At 34.5% G+C, this 10586-nt stretch overlaps 1 protein-coding gene across 1 annotated transcript; it reads right to left on the bottom strand.

Moving 5' to 3' along the window:
- Positions 1–567: 567 nt before the first annotated feature.
- Positions 568–2523, bottom strand: LOC149565313 (xyloglucan endotransglucosylase protein 1-like). Its single transcript, XM_089816298.1, has 4 exons — positions 2361–2523; positions 1906–2006; positions 1582–1775; positions 568–997 (listed from the first exon to the last, which is right to left on the bottom strand). The coding sequence occupies exons 1-4, from the start codon at positions 2521–2523 to the stop codon at positions 568–570; spliced, it is 888 nt and encodes a 295-aa protein (XP_089672424.1).
- Positions 2524–10586: the final 8063 nt, after the last annotated feature.

The following is a 10586-nucleotide window of genomic DNA, read 5'->3' as shown; positions in this document are numbered from 1 at the left end:
TTTATTAGTGATTAGGTGTTTTTACTACTTTAGTAGTTTTAGTAGTTTGAGTAATGTTTTAAGGGATGAAACTATTACTTGCTCTTTACACATATGGAGGTTTCTGATTAATTTTGATATCTAGTTGAACTCTGGCAGTTTGGAATAGAATTGCTCGTTTCTACTACTTGATTGTAATGGTCCACAATAGTAAAGTGTGAAGTGTAATATTGTTACATGAACTCGGGACCCTTTTCCTACTTTTTAAAATCAAAAACAAATTTAATCAACAATTTTTAATATACATACATTATTATAATCTTTTCAACAAATGAATCCTAGTATACATAAGTAAAAAACAAATAATAGAAAAGATAAAAATTACCACTTTTATTTGCATGAACGGCCTAGAATTCATGGTCTCAATGGAAAATGAGCAATAACCATATGGTGGAACAAAGTGAAAAACAACTCAAAAGTGTTCAATTGATAAACACAAAATAGAAAACCATTGAGCTCAATGGTTACAAATGGAGTGGAATGGAATGGCAATGGACTTGTGTCTGCCTAGGGCAAACTTATTTGGTTTCAGTCGTACTGCACTTGGAAGGCACATTCAGCAGGGAGTTCAGTGTAATTGAATTTGGGTAGATCATGACAATAATCATAAATAAGATAATTATTACGAACCCACTTCAACTGTCCTTGCTGAGCATAGCTCAAACTGCTATACTCTGCTCCATCCCACCAGTGATTTCCTTCACTGGGGGAGGAACACAAGGCAAGGCTGCCATTGTAATCTAAAGCATTCCACACGCAGCCTTCCAATGAGAGATTGGACAAGAAGGCTTTGAAAGGTGAACTGTTCCAGTCAATTTTCACTCTGCCTGCTTGTGTTGCCCACTGGTCTCCATTGTAAAGGCTTGAATACATTCTCATTGGCTTCTCCTTCAGATATGGCACTCCTGCTCCCTCGTGGTTTGCAAACACTCTTATGGGAATTCCATCTACCAGCAGCCTGCATCAAAATTTTCTATCAAAACCCATTTAGCCATTGTCAATTGGCTCCCTAAGTTACTTATGAGATTAGTATCACGTAGTTGCTATAATCTATAATGTGAGCTGTTAAACTTTTAGATTAAACTTTGCCTCATGATTTTTTCGGATCATCATCATCTTAGATCACAAACTTGTTCTTTAGTTCTTTTGTTATAATAATGGATAGAATAAAAATGTGATTTGATGATATAAAAAATTAAATACAATTTAATTTCGAAGTTTGAGAATAATCACTCTAGATTATTTAAGATTGTACTCTTGCTCTTTAGCTACTTCATTTTGATGGTGGAGCAAAAATATGATCCCAAACGGGAAAAAAAATATTATTCATAGTTGAATCTAGAACTTAAACAATTATCATTTTAGAATTGATTGAGTTCACATTCTTGCTCTCTATCTACTTCATTCTGATGATGATAGAACAAAAATGTAATCTAAAAGATTAATTAGACACAAGTCAATCTAAAATCTTAACAATTAAATTTGAGATATCTTAAAATTAAAAAACTTATTGATTGAGTGAGAGGTAAAAGAATATGGTACGTGATCTGAGAGGGATTCCAGACGACAGAGTAGGTGTTGTAGTCAGCAGTAGGATCAAACCATAAATAGAATTGTTGCTCTCTGCTACCAACACCTTGGACAAAGACATTCGTGTGCAGGATGTATGGTTGCCCCGTACTGTTTCCCAGGAACTCAAAATCTATCTCATCATGTTCCTCTCCTCCCGAATGGAACTGCACAATCAATTTTGTAATTTAGCTAGTATAATACAGTATATTTGTATTATATTTATATTATGAAACTATTTAGTTAGTATGATTTGAGATGAACTATGTAGAATATAAAGGCCAAAACAACCCTTACATAGAATGTAGTAACTGTGCCTGCAGAATCTCCAGCTGCCAGCTTCATACGTACATCAAATTTTCCAAACAAGAATTGTTGCTTTGACTCGATTAACGAACCTATTCAAAAGACAAACCAATGAAAGCATAAAGTGTCATCTTAGTTACATTCTATAAAATATAGAAACAACATTTTTGTTTAGACGATTTTAAATCATGCTTTTATTTGATAGTGTTTTCCCATTTGATTGGGTATAAAGTTTTCTTGTCAACCTTTTAGATTATCAATCTTTTTTCTCTTTGTATTCTTTTTCATTTTCACAAGGAAACACCTAATGAAATGAAAGATACGCAATCAAATACAAACACATTAACAAACATAATTTTATAGATTGTAAACATCTACCGACATATATTGATTTTAAATTGAAAAGCCAGTTAGATTTCAAATGAACCATCAAGCCCAAAATATACCAGAAACGTTGTCGAGGGTAAGCTGCAAGTCCTGTGCATCGTTGAAAATGTAGACATGTTCTTGACCCCATGCGACATCAACATCTTGATAGAAGTTGCTGTTAACAATGGGAGCTGCAGCTACACAAATGAGAAGGAACACGAAACACCTAGAGAAGGCCATTGCTGATCTTGACCAGGTGATTTGTACTGTGTATTTATTTGCTTGGAAGAGGAGGATTGCTGCTGATGAGAACAAATTGTGGTTTGTGGGTGCTCTCATAAATAATGGAATTTGCAGTAGGAGAGAGAGAGACCCAGCTAGATGGAGAAGACGCCAACCACACGTTGTGCTGTTTATAATCAATACCTATTTTGTTCAACTTCAATGGACAGCGTTTGTCTGGTAAGATATTAGATTTGGTTTTGATTTGTATGATTGATCGCCTACCAACTAGGAAAAGATTAATGATTTTGAGTGGCCTTCCGGAGAGAATTAATTTATGTTTTATAGGAAATTGGTTAGTGCGACGCTAGGATTGAGCAAGGTAGTTAAACCTGAAGTGTCAACCAGCTGTTTCAAATCTTGCATAGAATCAATATTAACCGCTGCTATGGTGCATAACAGGCTTTATCTTCTTTTGAATTATTCAATCCATGGATGGGTACCTCCAGTTGTCAGATTTTATGTGAAAGAGAACTATTATTGTACATTGCTTTTCGTTTTGTACTGTCGTACACCTTAATGAACGCTAAGAACCTTCTGCCATACTAATTTTGGCTTTTGTAAGAGAGAAAAATGCATGCATTTTAGCTCTGCCATTTTAGTTTGTGATTTTAAAATGGCTAATTAAGTGTATAATCATACTATGGTTGAATTTAATTATTAAAAAATATATTATACATGTGGGTGAATATAAAAAAATATTTTTAGAGTTCAAATGGGGCATATATTTACATTATGAAAAGTAAACGCAAAATTATCTAATATGGTTTTATTCACCTTTTGGAGAAACCATAGGAGTTTTAAAACCCCTATCATCCTTCTCTTTATTTGCTTCTTCACAGGATAGCGAAATAGTATAAGCTAGTTGAAGAAACTTGCTAGGTTTAATTTAGTTATATACTCGATGAAGAAGCTACCTAGACTCTTCATGGGTTGTGGAGAGGTGGAGCAATAACGAGTGAGTTGCGACCATTCTTATTGTCTAGAATCTCCCTTGGTGGACTAAGGAGAAGCTTGAGGACAAGCACATGCTTGACATGTGTAACTTAGATTGAAGAAGTCATATATCCGAGCCAAAAAAAAATTGGGCTCTAGTATAGAACCACAAGATATGCTTCAATATTTTGATTGCCCAAATGAAGGGCAATGAGGATTGCAGAGACCTAAATGATAAAATCTAGACCCCACAATAAGACCTTTCCAAAGAACACACACATAAAAGTTGATTAGTTGTGGCTCCAAAATAATCCATTAAATAGTGTCAAATCAGCGATGCCACTCAAAAATAGGCGAGTTGAAATGTCATCTCTAGTTTAAAGTTGGAAATAAGAGTAGATGAGGAAAAATGAAATCTTCAGATCCCACTTCTAATCTTTCCACCATATCTTGGAAGAATGGATTACATATTTTGCAAAACATATCAACTAGAATTTCCCTTATTATTATAGCATACATTACATGATCTCGATTAGAAAGGTGAAATTTAGCCTAAGTTTCATTCTATTACATGGGCATAATAGAAGTCTTAGAGAATAAATCATGCAAAGATTGAGTCCCTTTGATTTGGCATATTAGGACTCACTCCAAATAAATCTAGCCCTAAAGGGAAACATTAGTTTGATACAATGAGGGACCACTGAAGCTTTTGTTAATTTATAGAAATACTATCATATGGAACCATTCTTACAAAAGTCTGGCTTTTATGGTTTCCTAAGCTTTGTAAATGCTATTAACAAAAAAAGTTAATTTAATGTGAACCACATTCTTCATGGTGGGGAGGGTTTGCAAGCTAATACCCTCTCAAACTAGTTGCCTAGTTTGATGTCTAAAGGAGATACAATGTTAAACAACCATTTATCACATTGTGTCAATCCTTGCCACTATGTTGGTAATAGTCCAAACCCTCTAAACTCACTAAGGAGACAACAAAATTCTCTAACAACCCCATGAAAACTCGTATGCTTATTTCAAGAAACATAAATTAAATAATGGAGAATGTGTTGTAGCATCATATGAAAGGTTTTAGAAGCCACGTGACATGAAGATCTATACACATAAGTAGACACAACAATCATTGAGCAGAATTAAAATTTTCTTGCAATAAAAAAAGGGTTTCTTTATCTAAAAAGAAAGATTTGTTTTCTATTCTAGGAAGAATCACTTTAACAAGGAGACCTTTGAAGCTTAGAAGATAAAGGAAATGCTAAAAAATTTACAAAGTTTCTCCATGATAGTTCCACTTCCATCTAAAGAATTTTTCTTGGGGGTGTAATTAAAAATAATTTATTTGTAAAGTAGTACTCTTATGTGATTTGATGGAAAATCTTGAAGCTTGATGGAAAGTATCCAAACATTTGATGGATTGTTTGATATTTAACTCTTATTTAACAAGGTTGAGGAATACATCATTTGTAAAGTGGCTATCAACACATTGAATTGATGAATCAATATATAAGATACATCTAATAAGATCTTAAGGTAAAAGTAGACCAAGACATAGGTAAAGACCTAATTAACAAGACTATATAGGGTTGAAGCATGAGGGACAAACTTGATGACTTAAATGGAACATCCAAAAGTGATTGGTTTTGAAATAATTGTTGTTGACATTGGTGTTGAACTATTAGAATTAAGTTATAGTCATGGTGTTCTTATTTCCATAAATGTACTAACCTTGCTAGGGTGCTATTATTTCATGTTTAAATGGGGATGAATTAATCCATTTGTACCCTTTGTATTTCATAGCTTGAGGTCAAAAGAATTCAACCCTCTTTGAAAAATAAATAAATCAATTGGTGATAATTCCATATAAGACATCAACAAGAAAATAATAATAAATAGAGGAAAATGACCCGTCATTCAATACAATCATACACCTTACAAAATTTGATTCCAGAAAAATGACTTTTATTAAAAGTGGTAAGACCATGTCATGCCTTCTATGACTATAGTTATATCATCTTAGAGTTGTTTTAGATTATATGAAAGTATATTATTTATGAAACATGATGCAATACCCAATATCAAATCTATGGGAACAATTTATATGATACATTGAACAAAATAATAGATCTCTAGTCTTAGGTATAGACTTCATGTCTCCTTTATGAATTTTCTTATAGACTCAAGAATTATATCTGTGCAAGTCTTAGCAAACATGCTCGTGGAGAGACATAGATAATTCACAAGAGAAATCATTACACCTACGAGCCTTTCTTTTGACTATGGTGTAAATAGTGTAATAATTTTCCTTAGGGCAAAATGATACCAAGATCAAGAAGCTCAAGAACAAAGCACAATATGGACCAAATGATGTATGATTATAATAAAAATATGAGAATGAATAATTGATGTAATGTATGCTAGAAGCGTCTATATATAAATCCCTCTAGAATGACTAGGAGTTAGCAAAATGATAAGCCTCACAACTAAGCACATGTCCACCAAGAATGGATTATCCTCCATTGAGAACAAGAGTTTGTGCGATGATGAGAGGATAAGCTTACATAGGTGTATTAAATAAAAAGACTTTGTAGACACCATGTGCTCAATTAGAGTGTGAACAACTGTGTTGTCTATATAACAACTCAGTTGAATATGCAAACTCCTGCATTGTAGAGACCATGTGCTCAAACAAGTTGCTAACTCTTATGTTGTCAAAAAGACAACTCATATGAGTACACATACTCATAGGTGTCTATATGATAAATAATAAAATAATGCATTTAACCTAAGTAAACTTAAGTAAAGTTTAATAATAATTAATTATTTACACTAACACGGTCCCCCCTTAAGTGCAACTTAGGGGAATGCACTTAACCTCACAAAAGCTATGATGGGTCCTAGCTACTAGGCCATGTTAGGTACCCATGTAAAAATGCAATGCTCTATATACAATGCTATGTAATGCAATGCAATGCAATCTCTCTAAAAATGGAGAAAGAGGAAAAACCTATTGGGAAAATCCCTCCCCCAAAAGGAGAGATAAGAACAATAAAGAAGAGAAGAGTCATGTGACCCCCTTGGTAAAAAATATTGCACCCCTAAGAGATCTCACAAATGAAGATAATTGACCTCAGTGAAGGGCTTGGTGAAGATGTTGGCAATGTACTGGTCCATAGGACAATACTGCAATGCAATGACCTACTCATGAATCAGCTCTTTGATGTAGTGCATATGAACCTCAATGTGTTTTGTGTGTTGATGTTGCATTAGAGATGTTTTGAGATTTCAATGGCACTCTGATTATCACAATGTATGATTGTGGGTCTAGGTATGTCAAAACCAAACTCCTTTAGAATTTGTTGTAACCAAATAGCCTCTGTAGACACATTGACATCCTTTCGATACTTAGCCTCAGTCAATGAAAGAGCAATAGTGTTTTACTTTTTACTTTGCCAAAAAATGGGGCCGGAACCAAGATGAAACATGTATCTTGAAGTAGACTTGCGAGAATCAATATCTCCTGCATAGTTCGTGTCTATATAACCCACTAACTATAGTCCAATACCAGCTGCATAGCATATCCCATATGTATGTGTACCCTAGATATAATGTAAGATGTGTTTGGCTGCCTTCTGGTGAGGTTCATGTGGCTCATGCATGAAGCAAGAAACCATGCCAAGTGCAAAGGATATGTGAGGGCGTGTATGTGTCAAGTAGATGAGACTTCCAACCAACTATCTATACAAAGTAGCATCAACAAGTGGAGTGGAACACTTTGCTTCTAACTTAACACATGAAAGAAATGGAGTAGATGCAGCCTTGCAGTCACTCACGCAAAATTGAGCAAGTAGATCAAGAGTGTACTTGGGTTGTGATAATGTGATCCCTGATGAAGCTTGATGTATCTCAATACCAATGAAATAATGAAGTAGACCCAAGTCTATCATCAAAAATCTATCCTGCAAAGTAGCCTTGACACTATCAATGATGGATGTTGTACTCCCTGTAATGATCAAGTCATCAACATAAAGCACAAGTAGCAAGTGAGAATTATCCCTCTGAAGAATGTAGACATTCGGATCAGAATGACATCTAGTGAACCCTGCTGAGAGAAGGAAATAATCCATCTTGGCATACCAAGCTCTTGGAGCTTGTTTTAGTACATAGATTGACTTTTTCAACTTGCAAACCAAGGTAGAATCTTGAATGAACCCCTGTGGCTACTCCATATAAATCTCCTCATGAAGAGCACCATTCAAGAATGCACTCTTCACATCCATCCAATGAACAACCCATCTTTGAGCTGCAACTATAGCTAGTGTCAAATGAATGGAGTTCATTTTTGCAACTGGTGCAAAGGTCTTAGTGTAGTCAATGCCAAGTACCTGAGAGAAATCTTTTGCAAAAAGTCTAGCCTTATGCTTATGAACATGTCCATCCACTGTAAACTTGGTCCTATAGATCCACTTACACCAAACCAATTTTCTTCCCTTAGGAAGAGAGACTAAGTCCCATATATCATTTCTCATAAGAGAATTATATTGTTCCTCTATTGCTCTATCCCATTTTGGAATTCCTGAAGCTTCTTTGAATGATTGTGGATCAAAAGCAACTACAATATAAGCATAAGGGAGTGAGTTGTGTTGTTATCTTGTCCTCCTAGTATCTGAAGGATTCCCTACCAATGGTCCTGCCGCATCTAATGTCTACTGAGCCCATTTAGGTCTTGTGGAAGAAGATGTAGAAGGGATATCCTCAACCTCATATGGCTAATGCCTCTGTTTGGGTTGTGGAAAAACATCTTCCAAGTCATTGTCATCACTGTCACTCTCTTCAATGAAGGAGGAAGAAGGAGGAGTTGAAAAAGTAAACCTGAGACATCTTTCTTCAAAGTGTACACTCCTCTCATAGAAAATTTCATGTGTCTCTAGATCCATCAACTTGTAGGCTTTATGAGAGTCTGCATAACCAACAAATATGCAAGGTTTACTTTGAGGTTCTAATGCCTTGCATTTTTTTGGAGGCATATGTGCCCATGCTAGACAACTAAAGACCCTAAAGTGCTTTAAAAAAGGTTTCCTAAATGTCAAGTGAGTGTTTCTTTCATGACATTAACCTCATGATGTGTCAATGACATGTGTCATTATAAGTGTGTGTACTTCTTTTGCACTCTCAATGTTCTTGGTTCTTCTTTCTACAGAAGATATTGCATTCAATTTTAGTGCTCATGTCTTACCTATCAGCATTATTGGGGGTTATGTTGGTTCTATTATTTTCTTGGTTCGATGGAGTGAGCTGTGTATTCATTATTTGATCCTATGTACTAGGCGATTGCAGTGGTTGGATACCTATGCATTTCGGTGAGATGGATCATTTACCATATAGACATTCTTTCATTCCTATTTTTGGAGGCCTTGAATATACCTTCCATCTTTGATTGATCAACTCTTTATACTTAGTCTTCTCTACCAGGTCATGTTCTATACAATGGAGGCTCTTTAGATCAATAGTTTGATAGTGTTTGCAACTTCATGCTTTAGTGGTTTTCTTCATAATTATCATTTTGTTCCCATCTTCTGGAACATTCTTTCCATCTCTTTGGAGTAGGGTTTTTCCCATGTGACTTTCTCTTTTCTCCTCTTTTTAGAGATTTGGTTGTGCTTGGGTGCCTCATCGAGCCTTATTGTTGGGACCCAAATTTTCTTTCAGTAGTAATTTCTAGGTTTTTAGCCACTCCCTAATTTTATCTTAAGGGAGGGTGTTAGAGTAATAAAGTATTTTCTTATTAATTAAATAATATTGATTTAATTATTAAATCACTTATTATCTCTACTTTACTTAAGCTAAAATTTGGGCATATAATGATTAATTCTTTTATTAATTATCATCATGCAACCTAGGTTAGTTACCTATTAGGGTTTTGATCTCCTTCTATAAGGATTGATCTCTTTGTAATTTATTCATTCCCTTTTGACTATAGAAATATATCTTTTTTCCTCATCAAGAATGTCTCATCTATGGATCTGAGAATTCTAGCCTCCATAGCTTTTGCTTCTCTCTTTTTGTGATAGGTGTTTGCATGTAGGTGATTCTTGGGAGCTGTGGGTTTGATCTTTCATCAACTTCAATAAGAACACTCTAGGGATCTTTTCCATTCTCTACATGATCAATCTTTCAAGGTCATAATGATTATAGATATTTATGTAAAATAGTTGAAGGAGGTTTATTTATCTTTAGAGGACCTACTTAGATCTTTTGAACACATTCTACATCCGTCCTCATTAGATCCTTTCTTGTCCTTTTTAGTAGTTTTGGTAGGAAAAACCTCTGACATCAACATGAGGACACTTAAGTAGCTTTCAAAAACACCATACATCTATATGTTTCTTCTTATAGATTAGGGATGTGCCTCTCATGTATCTATGATTTTGTTTCTTCCTACGAGAGGAATGTTGTTTAATGTTCATGGACCAAATTGTACACACATCATGGAGAATATATTACTAATTTACATTATGCATTAAGGGGATAATTTATCTCTCTCTTCTTCTCTCTTGTGGGGGAGATATTTTCCTTATTTGAGGTTTTTTCCTTCTCATATTTCTTTGGTATTTCTATTATTATTTATTTCTTATTATTATTTTATATGGGGAGGGAGAAGTTTGGTCCCATGTGATTTTATCCATTTCCCCTCTTTATGAGAGATTACATTGATTTGCAGTTATGTATTGTGAATTGGCACCTAACATGGCCTATTAGTTGAGACCCATCTTATATTGTCATCTAACAGTTTGAGCTTCAAGTGCATCCCCCTAAGTTACACTTAAGGGTCAGGATTGTTGGTGTAATTAAATATTATTAATTATAGTTTACTCAAGATTAAGTAGGATGATGCATTGCATAGTTTTTTCCATATTAGCTTAGGAGAATTTTGCATATTATTCTTGCACATGGTTTAGAAGATATTCCATTTCATGTCATAATCTAGTTGTTATCATATTCCACTTTATGTGTGAGATACATCTCTAGTGTACTTATCCCAATATCATTCTTACATTTTTGCAAACATTTTTACA

This window comes from Cupressus sempervirens, chromosome 3, assembly GCF_028749045.1.
Source record: "Cupressus sempervirens isolate cs-2001-9-10 chromosome 3, ASM2874904v1, whole genome shotgun sequence".
In the NCBI taxonomy this organism is placed as follows: Eukaryota; Viridiplantae; Streptophyta; class Pinopsida; order Cupressales; family Cupressaceae; genus Cupressus; species Cupressus sempervirens.
This window is presented reverse-complemented; position numbering and strand designations above follow the sequence as displayed.

What these genes read in the sequence shown, in the direction of transcription:
- LOC149565313 (XM_089816298.1), bottom strand. Translation starts at nt 2,523, where the DNA reads ATGGCCTTCTCTAGGTGTTTCGTGTTCCTTCTCATTTGTGTAGCTGCA. An exon ending in TACCCTCGACAACGTTTCTG is followed by an intron (nt 2,007 to 2,360) that starts GTATATTTTGGG and finishes TCTTTTGAATAG; the next exon opens with GTTCGTTAATCGAGTCAAAG. An exon ending in TGGAATCCCTCTCAGATCAC is followed by an intron (nt 998 to 1,581) that starts GTACCATATTCT and finishes ATTTTGATGCAG; the next exon opens with GCTGCTGGTAGATGGAATTC.